This window comes from Tetrahymena thermophila, assembly GCF_000189635.1.
Source record: "Tetrahymena thermophila SB210 genomic scaffold scf_8254652, whole genome shotgun sequence".
Lineage (NCBI taxonomy): Eukaryota > Ciliophora > Oligohymenophorea > Hymenostomatida > Tetrahymenidae > Tetrahymena > Tetrahymena thermophila.
The window spans coordinates 137,355-160,088 of record NW_002476420.1 but is presented as its reverse complement, the minus strand read 5'-3'; the positions used below and the strand labels follow the sequence as shown (position 1 = coordinate 160,088).

At 24.5% G+C, this 22,734-nt stretch overlaps 3 protein-coding genes across 3 annotated transcripts; 2 read left to right on the top strand and 1 right to left on the bottom strand. All coding sequences in view use genetic code 6, as the record gives it.

Moving 5' to 3' along the window:
• Positions 1 to 633: 633 nt before the first annotated feature.
• TTHERM_00378550 (ubiquitin carboxy-terminal hydrolase) lies at positions 634 to 14,357 on the top strand (the record flags this gene model as incomplete). The annotated part of the gene is made up of 23 exons (XM_001015436.2): positions 634 to 909; positions 1,264 to 1,419; positions 1,569 to 1,620; positions 2,163 to 2,224; positions 2,318 to 2,539; positions 2,590 to 2,736; positions 3,604 to 4,717; positions 4,906 to 5,858; positions 6,181 to 6,850; positions 6,906 to 7,089; positions 7,249 to 7,613; positions 8,051 to 8,977; positions 9,029 to 9,156; positions 9,232 to 9,795; positions 9,860 to 10,105; positions 10,157 to 10,882; positions 11,658 to 12,295; positions 12,718 to 12,976; positions 13,047 to 13,259; positions 13,322 to 13,376; positions 13,443 to 13,593; positions 13,687 to 14,087; positions 14,176 to 14,357. 23 exons carry the CDS (start codon positions 634 to 636, stop codon positions 14,355 to 14,357), a joined length of 8,691 nt encoding a protein of 2,896 aa, XP_001015436.2.
• A 1,688-nt stretch (positions 14,358 to 16,045) lies between these two features.
• On the bottom strand, positions 16,046 to 18,676 carry TTHERM_00378540 (PX domain protein; the record flags this gene model as incomplete). Its single annotated transcript, XM_001015435.2, has 1 exon — positions 16,046 to 18,676. One exon carries the CDS (start codon positions 18,674 to 18,676, stop codon positions 16,046 to 16,048), a length of 2,631 nt encoding a protein of 876 aa, XP_001015435.2.
• A 1,073-nt stretch (positions 18,677 to 19,749) lies between these two features.
• On the top strand, positions 19,750 to 22,599 carry TTHERM_00378530 (hypothetical protein; the record flags this gene model as incomplete). Its single annotated transcript, XM_001015434.2, has 1 exon — positions 19,750 to 22,599. One exon carries the CDS (start codon positions 19,750 to 19,752, stop codon positions 22,597 to 22,599), a length of 2,850 nt encoding a protein of 949 aa, XP_001015434.2.
• Between the last annotated feature and the right edge of the window lie 135 nt (positions 22,600 to 22,734).

Here is a 22,734-nt window from a genome sequence, read left to right as displayed (position 1 = left end):
TATTCTAGCATGGTAAAGTTAGTAAAAAGACTAGTTAGTATCTTCTACTTACTTACCTACATAGAATTAGAGTCAGACAGATTACATAATATATAATACATATAAATAAATTGATTAGTTGTTTATGAAAAAGTTTGATATTTTAAAAAATAGAGTTTTTAAAAATATAAAGAAATATTTGTATCTATCTATCTATTTATCTTTCTGGTTTTAATTAGGATTTGAAGACTCTATTGTTTGTAACTTTGACTGAGATAATGATTATAATATTAGGAAATATATTTATTAAGGATAGGATTCAGTTTAAAGAATTTATTGAGGAAGATAGAATAAAATCAGACAGACAAATAGCATTATAATTAATTAAATAAAGAAATTGTCTAATCAAATTTCAGAATAAATTATAAAATAATAAAGAGGGACAGGTTAGCAGGTAGTTTGGTAGGTAGGCTGGTAGATCGCTTAGAAGAGAGTTAATTATATATAATTAAAGATAAGAATTAGTTTTAATAAAATCAAAGAATAGAAGAGAGCAACAAACAAAAATTAAAAACAAAATAATAATAAGTGATTATTCAATCAATAAATAAAATAAGAAACAAAGCAAGCAAGGCAAGTTAGCAAGCGTATCTTATGAGTATAAATAATAGTGATTAAGCGTCGCAATAGCATTCAGAAATGATCATAGAGGAGTCAAACACAATGGCTGCTGGTGCCATAAGTCAAAATTAAAGTGAGTAGTAAAGATTATTAAATGGAGAGGCTGCCCAAACCTAACCTGCTGCCTAGCCATAGCAATAAAACAGTTAATAGTAGCCATCTACTTCAAATAATCTAAATATGGAACAAAATTACAATTAAAATTCTAGTGCTCTAAATACTTCTGAAGACATGCAATAAAACGAAAATGTAAATTATTGCTTTGAGTCAATATTTATATCATCACGCGCTATCTGGATTTCTTCTTAGATAAAAGGAACACCCAATAGTTTATATTTGGGACCCTTTTTTTGATCAAAATTGTTGTATTCGCCCTTTCTTAGTGTTTGTTTGTTATTAAATTTTTTGAGCTAAAACCGATTGATTGATTGATTAGATAAGATTTTTTGTGCGTGTTTTTTGCATATATTTTTGAACATAGAAAAGAGGGATACTCTAAAAGAGAGAATAGAATCCAATTGTTTGTTAGATGATTAATTGATAGCAGCTAGCTTCTAATTTTAAACTCAAAAAGCTTATCATTTTTATAAAAAATAAATATAGGAGTTTAGAGAGATTTTGATCTCTGACTATTTTTAAAAAGGGTTCTACATGGATGTGAGAGAGCATTTGGGTGATTGGAGAGTAGGAATTGTTTAGTAAATCTATGAAAAATAGCAACGACTCTTTATTCAATTCGATGGGAGCAAATCAGACGAAGTAATAACATTTATAAATAAGCAGCCAAATTAGCGAATTATCTTCACTTTATTTGGAAAATCTAAATCAAAATTCAAATTAATAAATTTTGATAGACATATTAATATGATGGAAGAGTGATTTTATTTTTATCATTTTTATAAAAATAGCATGTGTTAATGAGTTCAAATAAGCTCGCTCATTTCAGAAAATTCACTAAAGGTAAACTAACAAATAAATAATCTTATATTTAATCTAACAAAAACTCATGCAAAACACTCAAAAATAGAATAATTTGAACAATTACGAAAGCGTCTAATTTTCATGACTTAGATTTATTTATTAATTAATTTATTTTTACAATTTTTGATAGAAAATCCAAAACTCTTTTTAGAATAAGAGTATTCTGATCTGAATTTAGTTAGATAAAGGTATTTATTTCAAGAAGAAGAAAAAGCAGTCTACTGTTTGTTGAATAGAAAGTCTATTAGAAATTTAAAAATAAAATATTTAAACTAAAGGCATAGAATAAAGGGTTCAGTTTTTGCATTTTTCTTCATTATAGAAAGTCGTTCATTCGTTCATAGATACATTAGAATAATTTTTATTTATTAATTTATTTGCTGATTAAATAATATCTGATAATTTAAATTTAGAATCATAAAACAACTAAGAAACATAAAATTATTTTTGGAAATGCTAAGCTCTAACTTAATCATTCAATTTCAGCTAATAACGAAAATATTTTTTTAATAAACAACTAGGATACACAGGAGAAAAGAATAATGCCTCTAGAGTCAAAAGAAATATAGAAGATATAAAATTGGTATATGATTGTTTTATCAGAAATATTCAATTAAATAGTTGGATTGATTGAATGCTAGTTTATTATTTATTTAATATTTTATTTTTAAAATAGATGATATAACCTTTTAAGCAAATGATTAAAGCAAATTATTAAGGAGTATCTGCATTTGATTTTACTCAAGAATTCAGAGGAAAATATTTTTTTGCAATGGATTAAGCTTTGTAAAATATTTCTTATGAAGATGAATCGCGTGAATAAGTGATAAAATTGATTAAAAACCATATTAATTATACGATAAAATACATTAAGGAATTTCCAAACTATTTTACAGATGTAAGCAAATTATTTAATACTACAAATATATTTATATTTATATTTTTTAGTATTATAAAGAATATACCAATTAGTTATCATACATGTACGATCTACCTGTCGCAATAGCTCATGGTTCATATGAAATGTTTGAAATGCTGCTCTCTATATTTGGTACAACAGATCGTTTAGTTACTAATTAGAATTGCTTTTACGCAGTAAGATTTATTTTATTTAGTTACTTACTTATTATAAATTTATAAAAATAAATAAAATAATTCTAACAAAATCAACCAAATGATTTTAATACAAAAGAAATTTGTTTTAAAATTTCTGTTAAATTTAAACTATCAGAGAAAAGATATATTATATGATAAGAGAAAATCAAACTATTAAAAATTTATTTATTTCAGGTCTGCTCGATTTTTAATATCTATCTGATATAATCCAAAAAAATAATTAATTAATTTCTTATCAAAATTATCGTTTGTTTCTGTTTTTTAAATTTATTTAATTGATTGATTTATAATCCCTACTTTCTTTTTTAATACAATAAATCATTCATAACTAATAACTAAATAACTAAATAAATAAATAATTATTTTTTATTAGCTTATCTGGATTTATTAAATTTACAAATAAAATCTTCCCTGATTGATTTTATTTAAATCTAAATTCAATTTTCTTCTCTAACTTTAAAAAGATTTACTAAACAAATAAAATTTTATCAAACAATGAACCAATTATTTTATCTTTGATAAGAAATTAAATGATACATTAAAATACCATATTTATTTTTACATAATTATTTATTCATTAATTATCTTTATTGATAATTTTATCTTAAATATTTGATAAAACTTTTTCTTTAAAATCGACAAAAAATTCATTTTTTTATAAATTATTTTTTCAACTTTAACTTAAATGAATATTTTTCATGAAAACATTTAAATTTTCATGATAATATTATTGCTTTTTTACATTCATTGAACATTTATCAAAAATCTATTTGAAATTAAAATCAACTGCAAGGTTTTTAAAAATATTGAAATATTTTAAGATTTATTTATAATTTATTTTAATAGAAAAATTGGTTTTTCATCAGAGAAAATTAGGATCAAATTTTAGAGCAATTTCCTGAGAAAATTATAAAAATACATCACACTAATTTGCTGGAAAATGAAGATAATGATGGAATGTAGGAAGAAATTATTGGGTAACAGTAAAGTCTTATTCATTAACAAAAAGCTTAATTAAGAAGTAAGATAAAAAGTGAAATAATTCCAATTTTTACTAATTACTTTTGGCTGAATGGAGGCTTTGAAGCTATGAATTAGCTGTTCAATGACCAAAATAAGATGATACCTTTACTATCACTTTACTAGATTAGCAAAATTATTTACTACAGTATAAATAACATGAAAGATAAATATATAGTTATAATTATAGACTAGCTTTGTAATTATATTATTTAAAGAATGAGTCTCATTACAGAAAGGGAAATCAAAGAATATGATCCACGTCTTGTTAAAAGTATTAGAGATTATTTATAGAATACTGTAAAATACCACCCTGACTAAGATAAACAAGATATGTATTTAAAGAGAATAGATGAAATGGATTTAAACCTTGCTCTTAAATTGTTATCAAGCTAGTATTTAAACAAAAAAATTTAAGGATTAAATGATATAAGCGAAATTATAGCTGAAATTAAGTAAAATGATAGCTTTTAGAATGGCAGTAACAACGATGATATTGGATTTAGAAATAATAGCGAATACTACAGTGACCAAATGAATGACAGAAGATTTAACCCTAAAGAATTCACTGAATGGGTTATCAAGAATCAAATTATCGATCATCTGTTAGGAGATTCGATGCATGTTGAGATTGTTAGAAGATGTCACGAAATTATTCGTTTTATGTGCTTTTGCAAGCAGTTCCCAGTTGAGTTGATTGATACTATTTGGAATTCCTGTGGTTCTGATAAACATGAAGTTATTGTTTCTGCTATTTTTGAAATGATTATTTCAATCACTGATTAGCTCTCTAAAGAAGCTTTATTTAAATTTCACGAAAAGATTAATTCTATCCCTCTCAACGAAATTAATGAGCAGACACTCATGCTAATTAAAGGATTTTCTTAAAAAGCTATTGATATACTCATCCCTTCTTCTAAATTTGCATATTTCTCTCAAGGTAATTTTTCTAATAATTTTAATTTTTTTGTTTGTTTGTTTTAAACATAATAAATTTTTATTTGTTTCAACAAAAAAATCCTCTTTTTGTTGATCTTAAAAAAATATTTAGAATAAATTTACTTGATCATTTTTGTTGAAATTTTTTAAGCATACATGAATAATTTATTTTAACAATAAAAAAATTAGATCAAGATGGCTCAGACACTGAAGAGCTAGAAGATGGGCAAGAATAATAAAATTAAGAAGAACAAAAAGAAAGTAAAAGTAAATTATCTAAAGAGGCTAAAGAATAACAATATGAAAAAAACTTTTTCTGTTTGGAACTTTTGCTAAAATTAATAAATGAAGATAATAATTAAAATTTGAGCTATTTGGTGGTTGATAATGCTTTATAAATAGCTAAGGAGCTTCTTTGTCTGTAGCAGGGAAGCTTTATTGCTAAAAAATATGCAAATTTGTTTTTAGAATAAATAATTTCTGGAAAATCATCCTACTAAGCTTATTACTTAATATATGCATTGGTTGATAGTCAGATGCCTCCTGATATCTTGATTTCCTTGCAAAAAAGAGAAATAGATTTACCAAAAATTATAGTAGACGACATTTGTAATTATCTAAAGCAGATTCCAGAATAGATAAATAAACTCAATCCTGCTGTTTTAGAGAATTTAAAGAATGCTCCAAACCAAAATTATGTCTTCAAGACAACTGTTTTTAAAGGAAAATATTCTCATGAAAATAATATTCATGTAAGATTCTAGCTACTTGAGATTATTTTAACTCAAAACTTCAGTGATAACAAGCGTATATTCCAGTTAAGTCCTCAGGAATTTGATAAGCTCTGGAACCAATTTATCTAAATTCCGAATCACCCATGCGAGTCTTAAATCTTCTTGAATTGGATACTTAACAAAACAATTCAGAGATAAAATTAAAACTATTTGAATACGATAGACATAACTAATTTGTTCACATTTGACTTAATAAAACACATTTTTGTTAATATATTCTGTAATCCAGCTATGATGAAGTACTAAAACTTCACACCAGAGCTCTTTAACATATTCTTTTACTTGTTTAAAAAAATCAATCTAAAACTTCGTAACATCGAACTCATTGCGAATCTTAACAAATTTAAGGTAAATTAATTATTCATTAAATTTTTTTAAAAACAAAATGCAAATTAAAAATAAATGAATCATTTCAACTATTTTTAAATTAAAAATTCTAATTAATTTAAAATATTAAAAGCAATTTTTTTACAAATTTTTTTACTCACATTTATTTAATTTTTTTAGTCACAAATAAAAAAAACTTGGATTTATTTTAAAAATGAAAAAAACAGCTTATAATTAAAAAAAAATTCAATTTATTTTCATAACATGAAAAATTTATTAATAAAATAAATACGAGTGATTTAAAATAAAGAATTTTGAGTAAATATTTAAAAATATAATTTAGGTATAAAATGAAGATCTTGCTGGTATGAAAACGATGTGGGATATCTTTGGAGAGGCAGAAAATAAGTAGGTTGTTAATTCTTGCTGTGATTAGTTAAGTGAAATTTATATAAATCATGATAAAAATTATGATCCTTAGTTTAGAGATCATTATATGAGATAGCTAACTGAGAAATGCATGCAATTTTTATAGTAGGGATATATTAAATAGTCATCTCAACTGATAGAGAGGTCAGTTTAATTGCTGTTGCTGTTCTTTTCTAAGATAGAAGGACAAAGTTATAAAAAATAGTATGAATTAAATCAATAAAACTAATATTCTCAATACTCTATTTAAAATCAATAAACTTACACAATCATTTTCTAAAAAGAAAATTTGAGTAAAAATATTAAGTTGAATTAAAATATTCCATTTGGAATTCTCAGAAAAAAAATATCACAAGAATTTAAAATTCCAACTACCAGCTTTAGGCTCTATTGCAGGAACTACAAAACATTCATAGAACCATTCTAGGATGAAGAGATCATTCATGCTTCAAGAAATGTTTTTTATGTCCATCTTATAGAAGGAGCTGATATGCAAAATGCGTTCCACCCTAAAAATTTTATCATTTAAAATAATGAATATTTCGACTTGCTTTTTAATCTCTTATCATTGAATTTTCCAACAGGTAAACAATTTTTTATGCAATTTTTTATTAAATTTAATATCAATTCATTGCTTAGACGAATGTAATAATAATCTCTGGGAGCTAATTATGAAACTACCAACAAATGATCATGTTAAGCAAAGAATCATAAAAATTCAAGAGCCTTGGGAAGAAATTTTAAAGGGATCTTTCCACAAGAAGCTTTACTGCCTTAATATTATGGAGGAATTATTCTAGCATCCCAATGGAAATAATTTATGGTATTACTATTTTTTTATTTGTTTTAATTCAACAAAATTTTCATTTTGTTTAACCATTCATTCATTTATTTATATATTTTCTTTGAGCAAGTGAATTTGCTTTATGATTTTCAATAAATTGAATAATTCAATCATTAAGTTCGTTTTTTGTTATTAAAGGATTCAAAAGTTTTATGGTAGTGGAGGTTTTAAATATCTTTATGAGTACTTTATCACACTTGATATGAATATTATTTAAAATGCACTCTCTAAAAGATTTATCGAGAAACTACTTAAAATAATGTGCTATTATGATTCTAAGGCAAAAATAGACATGTATCAAGATGATCCAGAAAAGGGTTAACTTGTTTTTAAACAACGTTTTTAGAGACTTATAGAATGCATTCATCGCATTTGCGAGTATTGCATTCTGAGGGAGGAGAAAGACTTAGAAAATTGCAGTTAAGAAAAGCTGAATTATAGTCATTAGTGTTAGCATTATCAGAGAATGATGAATCAAAATTAAAACTGTAATAATTAAGCAGGTAATTAAACAAAACAAAACAAATCAAATCAAATCAATTTTTTTTATAACAAAATGAGTGAAAAATAATTTATTTATTTAATACCATAACCAAATAAATTAAATAAATTGAGAATTTCAATAATTTTAACAAGATCATTTAATACCAAATATTACTTGATTCGTTAATAAAATTAATTTTCAAAATAAAATAAAAATTTATTAAAACTTTAAAAATAATTTTTTTTTTCATTGAAATTTGTTTTTTTTTCATTTAAAACAAAATTAAAAATTTTAAACATGAAAAATTTTTCAATAAATTATAAAAAACAAACAAACAAACAAAGAAGAATTTTGATGAGAAAATTTAAGTTAATTTAAAAAATAAATGTGAATATTTTCAATGAAATAAATTAAATTGCTTTTAAGAGATAATTAACTCTTTATTCTATAAAAAAGAACCAAAACAACCTGATTTCTATACTGTTGAATATGAAATTGTCTTACAATGCATTAAGTTAATAGCATAAGATTATAATGATACTATGCATGAGTTTTTTTGCCATCCCTTGATGGAGAAGATAATAAGGAAGGGTTTAGCTTAAATTGATAATTGTATTATACAAATAAATCTTACACATTTTCTAAATGTTTTGTATGGAAGATGCAAAGATAAGCATAAAATTTTAAAGCACCTTTTACCCACTATGCTTCATAATATCCTACCAGACATAGTTAGATATTCTAAGGTAAATGGTATATTGGTATAATAGAATAATCTGATGATACCAGAGAATACTCCTATAGAAGTGTTTAGAGCAGAATAAACAAGATCCTTTTTCGAATTAGCTCAACAAATAATTACTTACTCTAAAGATATACAACAATTAGTTTCCGAATTTGACTTCGATTAGACTGCAATTAATATAACTGAAATGATAATTAATAGACCGATACTTGAGACATCATAAAATAACAAAGATGAAATTCTCTGCGGATTATTTAATCTTCTAAAAGTAATTATAAATATTAATCCAAATTTAAGACTGACTCTCTCTAGGAACTATAATTTAATTAAACAAATTCTAGATTTTAGTTTCGATTTCCCTCAGATAAGAAAAAAATCTGAAAGCATTTTTAATCAAAATTAAATAGCTATTCGTGGACCTAAAATAAAATCATCTGATACAAGGAGTTATTCTTTTGATTTGCTCAAGCAAATTTCAATTAATGTTCCTGAAAATGTTTATTAAATTATTCAATACCTTAAACCTCTTATACTAAGTGGAGACTGGAGGACAAAGAGTTAAAAGGATTGGGATATTGTACCAAAGAAAAATGAGAAATCTTCAACAGGCTATGTCGGAATCAAGAACCTTGGTTGCAGTATGAAATTAAATTTTTTCATTTAAATTAAAATTTTAATATTAAAAATAGTCTGTTATATGAATGCACTACTTTAGTAGCTATTTATGATTCCCTCTTTTAGGTAAACTATTCTGAAATGCAAGGACCCATAGTTCGAGTCTACAGCACAAGAAGATAATATTCTTTATTAGTTAAAGGTAAATAATTAATTAATTGTTCTTATTTATTTTATTAATTTAAAAAATATTTTAATTAATTATTTATTTATTTAGTGCATGTTTACTTCTCTTTGCTACAGTGAGAAAGAAGCATACAATCCTAAATCTTTCTGTCATGCCTTTAAGGATTATGATGGAAATCCTACTAATGTGTATGAGTAGATGGACATTGATGAATTCTTTAACTCTTTGATGGATAAATTAGAGAATTAAATGAAAGGAACAAAGCATTCTGAGGCAATTAAAAAACATTTCGGAGGTGTCTTTTCTAATGAAATTATTTCCAAAGGCTGCTAGCATTACTCAGAAAGAGAAGAGGAATACTTGTCCATATCACTTCAAGTAAAAAATAAAAAAGACATCAAATAGAGCTTAGAAGCCCTCACACAAGGTGAAATGTTAGAAGGAGACAACTCTTACCATTGTGAAAAATGTGATAAAAAAGTTGTAGCTCTTAAAAGAACCTGCCTGAAAAAATTACCTAATCATCTGATTTTAGTTCTAAAAAGATTTGAGTTCAATTATGACAACATGTAAAAAGTTAAAATCAATCAATTCTGCTCATTCCCATTTGAAATTGATTTCTAAGAATTCTCCTAGCAAGGCTTGAGAAAAGCAGTAAAAATCATATTTTGTTTGCTATTTAAAAAAAATTTAATTATTTTTATTTGGATAATTCTAGGAATAAGCTCAAAATAAACAATAAAATCATGGAAACCATGCTGAATACCCAGATAACTATTTTAAGTATAGACTTTATGGTATAGGAATACATATGGGTATAGCAGATTCTGGTCATTATTATTCTTATATCAGAGACAGAGAAGCTTAAAATGGAGAAAATAAGTGGATGGAATTCAATGATAATGTAGTCAAGTTTTTTGACCCCAAAGATATCCCAAATGAAGCTTTTGGAGGTGAAGAAAAGGTAATTTTTTAGTTTCTTTTTTTATTTTGTAGAAATAATTTTTATTTTAAGTGGAAATAATTCTACATGATGGAGAACATGAACATGATGAATCAATTCAGGTAAAAGATAAGAAATGCATATCTTTTGTTCTATGACAGAATAGAAAAATTTGATGAAGATTAGTTCTAATAAGCATCTGCTAGTCCAAAAGAAAAAGACTTGAGTTCTGAGTAGAATGTTAAAATTTTAGAGTTCGACGACGAGCAAGAAGATAATATATCTGTTAAAGAGGAAGATAAAAAATAGAATTTAAAAATGGAAGCAGAAGAGGACGAGGAAATAATTTAAGAAAGAACGTTAAGTAATGCGTTGAATGGAGCAGATGCTGCATCAGGAGAACAAAAAAGTAAGGAATAATAGAATTAGTAGAAAATAGAGGAGGAAGAAGAAAATTCTGAATATGAAGAAAAGTATTGTGGAGAATTTAAACAAGAGCTTTTGAAATAAAATACAAGCTTCCATTTGCATAAAATTTTGTTTAGCTAGGAATTTTGCATTTTTATGAATAATCTAATACATTAATACAATCAAACTTTGGGAGAAAACAGGCAGCCACTTGAATATCCCTTCGATTTAAATTCTAATACCATCACAAAAGAATTTTACGACTTGCACTTCATCAAATTTAGTTTGACTTATTTCTTTACAACTGCAATCAGATAAAGAGTAGTCAGAAATGAAAACAATGTTAATTTAGACCAATTCTATTCACTTATAACCTAATAACTCTATAAGGTAAATTCTTTCTCAAAAAAAAATAATTTATCAAATCTTAAAACTTTCATTTCACATCATTCTTATTCTAGAATAAATCAAATAGATATTAATTTTCTATTAATATAAATTTAATTTTTGATAGAACTGCTTTTCCAGCTTTAAATAAATTTTGAGAATATTTATTTAAAAAAGTAATTTAAAATCAGAAAACAAACTTCCATTAAACCCTGAAGAAATTTAAATAAATTGTATAAAACAAACACCAAGAACGAATTAAAAGTTATCTTCAAAAACTAACACCCTTTTTAAGAAATTTTACTTATTTAGAAATTTGATATTTTAATAATAAATTACTTTTTTATTTTTAAATTTAATTTTTAAACAAAATAAAAATTTTTTTAATTAGTATTTTTTGTAGGAAAACTTATCAAAACAAACTAGAAGTTTTAATAAATTGCAATAAAACAATAAAAAAAAATAAATTAAAAATTATATTAAAAAAGATCCTCTTAAATAAATTTTTTCAATCTTTTACTAATTCAATTATTTCTGATTTAATTTAAAAACAAAAATAAGAATTTTCAATAAGGATTTTAAAATAAATTAAATTAAAAAGATGAATTAAAATATTGAATATAGAAATTTAATTGAATAAGTTTGTTTTTTGAGATCAAGTAAAGCATTAAAAGCAAAAATCTTTATTTTTTTGTATTAAATTTAGAAGGTTAAAACATTTTTAAGATTAATTAATTGTGAATTAAAATTTTATTATAACTATTATTAAATAATATAGAATATACCAGCAATTTAATGGTTAATTAAATGTTTTACTGATCCTAGATTGATAAAAGAAATCATAATGTCTCCATCTTCTGATGCTAAGGAAATAGTTATTATAATCTTAGAGTAATCTTGTAAGGTTTTGTTTAGCTTAGAAAAGGCTCATCTTCATGATGTTGAAGAAGAGACAGATTTGCCTAAAACTTTACTTGGATAATTCATAAATGCTCTTATTTATTGTTTGAATATTGCTGAAAACTATTAAGAATACTTTGAACTTATATTTAGGCTAATATAAATAGATGAAGAAATTGCTTAATATCTTCTATAGAGAATGTTTATTGGTAGAGCAATGGAGTTCATCTTTTCATCTGAAGGTAAAAAGAAAAAAAATAACTAGCAGATGGGAGTAAATCAGCAATTAGATTTCCCTAAAACACCTTTCAGAACTTCAGACACTCCAATGATGGGATTACCATCTTAAGAGAAGCAAAAAAAGCAGTATGATAGCTTTTACAAGAAGGACAGATCTGGGTTTGCAGATTCTACATCAATTACATACTTATTTAGGATACTTGAATATCTTATTCTTCGCTCAAATTTCGTCACAAATAATCCTTCTAAGATTCCATCAAAAATCAATTACAACCTGTAAAAATTAAAATTAATTTTTTTAAAAATAATTTACATACAAAGCCATCATAAAATAAACAAATCAATTAATAAATAAATAATCAAATTTTATAATAAAATAAACAAATAAATTAAAAGATAAATAAATAATTAAATTTTAATCAAAAAAGTTTGTTTTTGAAATTTAAGAGAAGAATTTTAATTCAATCATTTTAAGAAAGAAAAGAATTTTTTGCTTATTAAATTAATAATAAATAAATAAATAAAAAAATAAAAAATTCAAAAAGATTTAAAGAAATTTATTTTATTTTAAGAGAATTAATTTTATTATTTAAAGTGAAAAGTAATATTAAGAATATTATGAATTTGATAGTAATTATTTAGAAACTTAAGATTTATTTCTATGTTTATTGAAATTTTGTTTATAAATATTATTTAAGGTAAAAGGATGAGATATACTGGCTGTATAGAGATTTGGACTCATTGTTTTACTTCCTAAATAAAGCAAAAGATAAATTAGCTATTAAAAGTGTTAATAATATTTTAGCTTATTTATCATATGAAGATCCTGTTATAATTGACTACATATATTCAATAGCTGCTAAAATTGTATAAGAATATTAGAGCTAAGAATTTGTCCGCAGTTTCACTCTTCTAAAAAAATTCTTCTCTGTCAAAGATTCATTTTAAATAAAGAAAGTAATTTAAATTTAAATAAATGTATAAATAAAATGATACATAATAAATTTATTTATTTATTTGCTAATAGATTGAAGTGGCTTTATAAAAATTGTAACAAGCTTGTGAATCCAATTTGAGTTATTAAAGAGAATCAGATGTGATATAACAATTCCTCATTAAGTTATGTGCTGATAACCATTTAGTTGCTTCCTATATTTACAAAAATCAATAAATGCACTTAAATAATTAATTAAAGAACTTGCATGAATATAATCCCAACAAAAAAGATGCTGATGAGAATGTAAATTAATAAATTAATTTTGAACTTTAAACTTAAATAAATATTCTTAAATAATAAAATAGCTACAAAAAAGAGACCGCTATGATTTATAGTATTTTGACATCAGAATTCCTTCAAGTAAATAGATAAATTAATAAATTTTAAAAACTAAAGTAAATTATTTCATCTTTGAAAATTAAATAGGAACCACTTAACTTACCTGCCTTAAGAATTGGAAAATTAAATAACTTGAAAAGCTCAAATCTGGAGATTTTAATTTTGATGTACCTCGCTTTGACACTGATGATATTATGCCTGAAACTGAGATTGTTAAAGGCAGATACTACGATTTCTTGTAAATAAATTAAAAAATTTGATAAGCTGATTGGCAGCTTTTTTTGTTAATTCATTAAAAATATAAATAAAAAAATATTAAATTAAAAAAAAGTGATGACAAAGAAGGTAAATGGAAAATAATTAGATGCTACGAAATACACTAAAAGAAAAGAATTGCTTATTTCTTTGAAATTAATATTTAATAAATGAATAATTATAGCTTAAACGATGAAAGAGAATTATATGAAAAGGCTAACTCATTCATTATCATAGTTCTCCATCTATCTACATATAAATTATTCCCTTTTAAATCAATGCACGACCACTTTGCAATATAGCTATAAAGTGAGGAAGAAGAAGAAAACGAAGAAGCTGAACTCAAAAAGTAAGAAGATAACGATGACAAGAAAACAGAAGAAGAAAATAACTCAACAATAATTTAATAGAATAATTTTAATGAACCCAACAATCAAAACGAAGCTTCTAACTGCATGATGTACAATGAATAAAACCGTAAATTCAAATCAAATCCCTTTTTATTTATTTCTATTCTATAAAACAAATATTTCTAATTAATACTTTAATTAATTTCGGTAAAAAGATTCAGGCTCAGACAGTGACATCTAAAATAACCATGCACCTAACTCCTAAGAAAGAGAAGTAGGCGAAGATTAAGAATCTGAAGATGAGGAAGAGGAGGAGGAAGAAGAAGAGGAAGAAGAGGAATTAGAGGAAGAGGAAGAAGAAGAAAATGAAGAAATACATGGAACTTCTTCTTAATGATACAAAATTTAACAAGCTAATTAAAATTTTATAAAACTGCTACTTTAATCTTTTACTGTTTGAATCTATTTATCTATCAATTCATCAAACAATCAAACAATCAATCAATCTTTCCATTTATCTATTAATCTGCAACATTCTTTAATTAAATACCTAAACTCTATATAATTAAAAAGTAACACTTGATGCATACATAGTAAACAAACTAGGTAAAGATAAACAAACAAAAAAACACAAATCAATAAAGAAAATAACAAATTTAATATAAAAGTACTCAACAATAACTAGCTAGCTACCTAGATACATACATACATAAATACTACCTAATAATGACAGTTATAAAGATAACTAAAATATTTTCAATAAAAATTTAATTAAAATAGATTAGAAGAATGTATAAAATAAATAAATATAAATGCATGCTTACATACATACATACTTACATAAAAGCGTACAGAAATTATTTTTTTCATAAATTTAAGTTAAGCAATTAGCTTACTAGTTTATGCACAAATGTGTTATTAATATTCTATTATTCATTTATTTATTTGTGCTTAAATACATAATATTATACAATCTTTTAAAAATAATTTAAGTTTTATGTCTAGTCGTAAATTGATTGCTATAAGAATTTATATAAATAATCTCTCAGATCTTCAGATCTGATTGATAGATAATAATGAAGAAGATTACTAAAAAATTTATAATTTTTAATGCAAATAAGTATGATTATTTTTAGGTAAAATTTGAGTTAATAATTAATTAAGTTAGCTTAATTGTAGTGGAAAAATCAATTTATTTATATTATTCATAAAATTTTAATATGTTATCCCTCATAAAAAATATAAATAATAAATTATTTTTTCTTGTTTAATAAAATTTTAGTTTTTACTTATTTATTTTATGTAAATTAATTACAATATTTTTAAATGAAAATTGTTTTTTTTATAAGTAAAAATAAAAAAATAAAAGTAATTAAACACATGCATCATTCTGTCATAAAAGTTGATAAAAATTAATATGTTAGGTTGAATAAAAAATAATGTATTCTGTCTAGCCTTAATAGATGGTATAAAATTCTTAATATTTTTATAACACTTAAAATAAATAAAATTTCTTCAAGTTTTTTGATAAATAGGTAGGTCAATATCATTTTTAAAACTAGCTTTGACAAATGCAATGTGAGGTAAATTTAATGATAAAAAACAAAACAAAAAATGATTATTATTTAAAAATATTTTTAAATAGATTTATTAAAAATACCTTAGTGAAATAAAAAAATAATTTACACTTTTAATTATTAATTTAATTTCTCTTTAAAACATAAGAATTTTAAATTAATTACAGTCTTTAAACTACTCTTATGTGAGATTTTAATATTCTTAAAATCAAATAAAAATTCATCAACTTTATTATTTAATCAGCTTAATATTTAAAATAAATTTTTAAAAAAGGAAAGAGTTTTTGTAGGAAAATGAACAAAATAAAAATAAATAAATAAATTAATAAATAAATAGATAGATAGATGGTTAGATTTTATTTATTTTAGTTTATTAAAATATAAATAAAAATATATATATATACATACATTTAACATGTTTAGTAATAATTTATTAAAATTATATAATAGATAGAATTTTATGTTGTTAGTTATAAAGTTTGTTTTCGCAAAAAGGTCTAAATAAGTTTCAAATAATAAAAGCATTGTGTTGTAAAATCGTTCTTGTCCTGTCTTGTAATAGGCAAGTCGTATCTTTTTTTATTTGCAACATAATTGAATTGTAGCTCTTTTACTAGTTTTCATCCATTTTTTTTAGACAATTTGCATGTTGAGTGATTAAATTTTTTAATACCTTTTGATTTTAGTTTAAAAATGATGTAAAGTTTTTCGTATTGTTGAATTCTCTTGATTTCATATAAATGAAGCTTTCTTGATAAAGAATTGAGAGGAGAAAAGATAATTTATTTTCAAATTATTTTAATTTCTCAGAGTATTCAGGAAGGATATAATTAAATGCTACGCTTTTATTAGTCTTTGCTTCAGGGGGTAAAGTTACTTTTGGATCTATTTACCAATTGTATATGTTTTGAGAATCAAATAGTTTTTATTTATTTTTTATTAAATTTTCTAATTTCGTTTGATAAATCCCCATATGCTCATTAAGCTTAGTCGTTAAATTTTCAAATTATTTTGTAATCATGTACTCATATCTCAAAGGAATGTCTATTTTTTCTGATATGAAAGAGTGCTAAACCTTTATGGCTTATGAGAAATTATTCATAAAATATCCGCATTCTTTGTATTACTCTGCAAGAAATGAGTTTGCACCAATTTTATTTTTTTCATTAAATTCTGAAGTAATCCTGTGAAGATCTAAAAAGATTTCTCCAAGCTCTGCTAATGAAGAAGAAGCATTTTTCAAATGACCTATCACTTATCGCGACTTTTCTTTAACCTAGTTGTACTTTAGAATAGCCTATTAGTTATACTCCTTAAAAATTACGGAATATTCTTTGAGCGAAGTAGATTTGGCTGCCTCAACATTAAACACTCCATCTTTGCTGTAGAGACTTTCTGATTTTACGTTTTTGAGCTTTGAAAAATCAGGAGGAGGAATATATTTCTAGCAAACGCTTTCATAGTAAGTTGGTTCTTGAATAGTTAGAAAATCGTCTAGCATTTTACTGTTTCTAAGAACTTAACTGTTCATCAAAGAATCTAAAAATTATTACAATTAAATCTTTATTTTTTCATGTCTAGATTTTGAAATTTAAGAGACATCTACTTTCTTTCCTTTCATGATACTGAAAGAGCTCAAAAGAGACTCCTATTGCATATTTGGGAACTTGTCTGGAAGAGGTGGAATGAAATAGCCAAAGTAATGAGCTGTAAAATTTCTATGCAGTCTTACAAAATCATGGTGCGATCTAACCACAGATGTTGTTTCGAAATTCTAAAAAATAATTGATTATGAATTATCATTAGTAAACGTGGATTTGTTTAAGTTTTAAATATTTGATTTATTATCAACTGGTGCACTTATTCCATTTATTGTCTTGTTCAAATTATTAAATTAAGGGTTATCAGAGTTAAATAAATTTGTCTCTATTGTATATAAAATTCTTTTATCAACAACCTAATATTTTGATATTTTGATATAAGGTCTTTTTCCATTATTTTCATCAATATATTTGCCCACACTGCTAAGCTCAAAAGGTTTGCACTTCATTTAAATTAAATGCTGATCTCTTTTAATTCTTTCACTATAAGTTTGATCAGTGTTTTATTTTAAATCAGGATCATTTGATTTAAGACCTTATATATTTTAGTTATTAGGATTTTGCTACTAAAAAATCTGTTGGTTTTGTTTGCTGATAAGAGTGTTTTAAGCTTGCTAATTAACTTGAGAGATATTTTCACTCTTTCTTAATTCAGAAATAAATTCAGAAGTTAGATCTTCCCAGTTGAACGTGTTAAGCGCATTTGTTTACTAATCGAGATACTTGAAAATATTTTCTAAGCAATCATTCCCAAAGTCAGACTTTGTTGCTCTCATTAAGTTATCAGACCCATCCATGCTTTAAATGTAAGAAATTTCATTTAAATTAACACTACCATCTCTAAAAAGACTGGTTGAATCCTAACTGATCATAAATGTCTTCTTACTATCAAAGTTTTTCCCTTCTTCATCTTCCCTTTCAATGATTGTATTTAATTTATTTTCTTAGAGCTACTGTCTTTAACCTACATTCTAGTTAACTTTTTACTGTTGTTATAATAATTAGACCTACTAATTTATTTACTCGCTATCATTTAACTATAATTCATCACTTTAGCCATAAAAATTAGTGCTAGATCTTTAATAAGAAAAATTTGCATCTATTTTATTTGGTGCATAAAAGTCTTCATAAAATTTTTAATACGATTAGCTTTGATCATTTTCTGTCTGAGTCCTTGGTATATTATTATCAGAGTAAACCTTAACAGTTCCTCTATACTCAAACGAGTTACTATCTCTGCTGTTTCTGTCATTCACAAGCACTGTTTAATCATTATCTAATGTAACATCAATTTAATCTGCATTACTTGTAATGTCTAATTTAGAGGCTGTGCTTGAGCGTTTGCTAGTTATTGATACATCAGCCCTCTTTCTAGATGATCTCTGTGAAGCGATGAAATCCTATATAATATTTTCGAATCTCTCGCTTTCTAAATCACCAAGCTACTAATCAATTCCTAGTTTCTTCATATATTGAATGACATCTTCTTTATTTTGCGAATAATCACTAATCAGCTAAAGATTCTACTGTAGATTCATAAATCTGCTTTATAAATTCTATTTAATCAGATATTACTTAAATAATTTATGTGCTAATTGATTCCTTTTAATAAATTAAGTGTGAAAGATTTTTATTGTTTTTAATTTAATTTTACAAAAAGATTACCTTAAAACACACACACATAAAGTGAATTCCATTCCATCAAAACCCCTTATATGAATTCTGATTATCTCCTTTAATATTTTTTTAGCAAATACATTCTTGCCTCAACTTTAATACTTACAATAAATCGATACAGAATTCTAAACTTTAAAAATTCAGTTTACCTAAATATTCTAATTTTGTTAATATTTCCATACTAATTTTTACTTTAATTGACATATAAATAATAACTCTAAAAATACTGTAAACTAGTTTTAAAGAAGTCAATATGGCTTTTTACACAAAATTTCATTTATTTTTTGCCAAATATTTAATACTAAAATTAACATTTATTTTTATTTTATAACCAAAGCAAATTCAAAAGTAAGGTAAATTATTTATTAAAGATTAAATAATGTATTATATTCCATTAAAATATATGCAAAATAATAAAATTGACTTCTATAAAAATAATTTCTAGAGTATTTTGAAAACAAAAAAAGTTAAAAATCGAGCAAATATCATGAGCTTTTAAAGTAAAGTTTTTTTCTTTATTAAAACTAGATTGGAGTGTCTAGATTAAATCATAGTAAATTCCTAATCGGATTTTAAAAGAACTGTTCTAGTAATTTTATGAATTCTGATAAATTAAATATTTTAAACAAATGCAGCAAGTAAATAAATACTTATTCTGTTTCCAATTTTATATTTTCCTTAATATATAGCAATTTTTTGAATAGATTTTCAATAAAATGAATCCTATGATTTAATTCTAATTATTCTTAAAGATTGAAACATAAAAATTTTTCTTTATACTGGTTTGGTTGTTTATTATTTGTTTTTGTTAGTTTTTCAAGATATTTTTTAAATTTTAATTATTTTAAAGTGAAATTTTAATTTTACTCTATTTGAATTTACAGCATTCATTTTGTTTAGCTTATAAATGAATAACAAAAAATTTATACAGAATATGCTATGCACTGAGGATTCTTTGCAGCATTAGTTGGAAACTGAAGATAATGTCTAAATTAATATGGACAGCAATTTGTTAAAAGAGAGCGATGTTCACTTTTATTCTGAAGTGAATGATTTGGAAAAAGAAGCATTAGATCGACTACAAAAGATAAGATAAAGAATAATTCACGAGGATGAAAATGAATAAACACAAAATACAATTGAATCTTCTCACGTAAATTTGAGAAATTAACAGGATTTAGATTAAAACCGCTAAAACATCTATGAAAATCAGCATTCTTAAGCTGATTAATATTCCAATTAGCATGATGCAAACAATAAAATTAACAGTAAAAATCATTTAAATAGCATAGAAAGCTCCAACAATTTAAAGGAACAATATTATTTCAAATTGCCTCCGAAGGGGTCAAAAAGTAGTTTGAATATTGGATCAACCATCGCAGATTCTCAACATGTAAGAAATAAGTCAAAAGATTAAACTAGGAGCTCAGTTAAATTTGAAGAAAATATTGAAAAAAATACATTTGAAAATAATACAAGAAACTAACAAGGAGTAGCAGCAGTAGCAGTTAAGAATTAAAAACCTGGTTCCTCTCCTTTTTCAAATTAAGAAAGCGCATCAATCTCTAAAAAAAAATATGATATAACTGAGTAATATAAAAGCTCATAAGATAATCTAGACAATTTGAATTAACAAAAAGAATAAATGAAATATTCTCAAAAAGTATCTAAATCATCTATATCTAATTCACCAATATCATAAATTGTAAACAAAAATAATTAAGTAACAGCTTAATAGCTTTAAAATGAAACATAAAAAGAGAAAACTTAAAATAAAGTAGAAAGATAAATTGAAGATAGGCTAAGGCGTTACGAAGTATCACCTAAGAAACAAGAGCAGCAAGGTGCTTCTTAAATTACTTTTTCATCTTAGAATAAAATTCAAAGAAATAGTAATAATTCATTTAGTGCATGCAATAAGGCTGATGATACTGACTAGTCAGTTGATGTTTCTTAGATTGAGAAATTATAATAGAAAGTAATTGAAAGAAAAAGGAGTATTGATTAAATAAATGTCAAGCTAAGTGAGAAATTGAATTCTCCTTAGTCTGCTATACAATAAAGCAAATCTCAAACTCCTTAAAGCGATACTATCTAGCAGAAAAATAGGACTCCTTTCGATCCATAATATGATGAGTATTACTAAACAAACACATCTCCTTCTAATTTTAATGCAATGCAACAATTTCCTCCTTAAACAAATCCTTGTCCTTTCTTAACAGGATAGCAGAATATTCCAGTCTAAGCTCCTAATTAATTTTTTTCTTCTGTTTCCTCTTAACATAGACTCTCTGCAATGGTCACTTAATTAAGCCCTAATAATTAATAAAATTAGTTCTAACATAATGTCTATGGAAAAGAAAATCAAATTAACTAAAGTACAAATAGTGCAGGTAGTTTTTCTAAAGCAGTCAATGAAAAACAAGGAAGTATGAATAAAAAAAATATTCAAATGTAATCTGAACACTCAACAATTAAAGATAGAGATGAGACTTTAAATTACTAAGAAGACACAATTCATGACCTGAGCAAAAAACTAGAGGCTGCATCATAATAGTCAAAGAGACAGCAAGAAGAAATATAGCAGTTAAGATAGAAAATCTAAAACAACAATTAAATAAGCACTTAGAGAAAATCCAAAGATCAATAAAATCCCAAGGGAAGTTCATCACTAAGAGTGTCTACTACATCATCCGTGAGAGGTTTAATGCAAAAAAACACAAAGAGAACTTTCAACGAAAAAATTATAGTTGAAGGAGAAAGCGATTTAGACGACATGAGTAGCAGCAGAGATATTATAGATGATGCCATATCAATGACAGAAGAGAACTTAGATTTGAAGAATGAAATTATTCGTTTAAAAGAAAAGATAGAAGATAAAGAAATAGAAAATAAAAAGCAATATCAAATGCTTTTAGAACAAAGAAATTTGATTAAAAAGTAAGAGAAAGAAATAGAAGATTTAAAAACAAAGTGCAAAGAATTTGAAATAGGATACAGTAATGTTTAGAAAGACGTTGAGTTGATAGAAAAATAATATTTCATTAAAAAGTTAAAGGAGAATAACAATCTAGAAAACGAAATGTATTAGCAATATAACGATGAATTAGTTAAGGAAAATAGTGAAATATTGCATAAGGCTGCTAAGCTTTTAGAAAAATATAAAGAGTTAGAATATGAATACAAGAAATTGCTAAGTGAAAAAGAAGAAGAGCAACATTGGAAGAGTGTCGTTTAGAAAAGAGACCAAGAAATATTAAACCTTAACAGGGAACTCAGTTATATAAGATCTAATTAGCTCAAGGAACTAAGTGAATATAAAGATGTGATCGACAGACTCGGAACTAATCTTGAGACACATGATGTAAAGGAAATAATTAAAAAATTTATAGAAGTATGTTCTCAAAATAAAAAGCATTTAGAATTCCAAAAGTAGTTTTATGATATTATTTCAAGCTGCCAAGATCCTTCAGTAAGGAAAAGCGAGCCTCTAGGAGCTAAAGAATCATGGGATTTGTTTAAAAAGATATTCTAAGATTACCTTGAGTTGAGAAAGAAAGATAGACTTGATATAACCCTTGGTAACCTATTGATTAAAAGCTTAAAAATTAAATCCAGGGAGGAGATTATCCCTGAGTTTACAAAAAAAATAATGGAAAACGAAGCTTACTGCAACATCATTCACAAAGTAAAATATCATCTAAATATAAACCATGATTGTTCCATTCAAGAACTCTCTTAGTCAATAGATTAGCTTCTCTCCAAAAAATTATATTATAAATGAATTAAAATAGTTTATTTTGGCTCTAACTTATCCATTCGTAAGTGATAATAAAAATTTAAAAATTAATTTTCTATAACTTGTATAAAATCTAACTACCTTTAAAGTAGCAAACAACTTATATCATATACAACATTA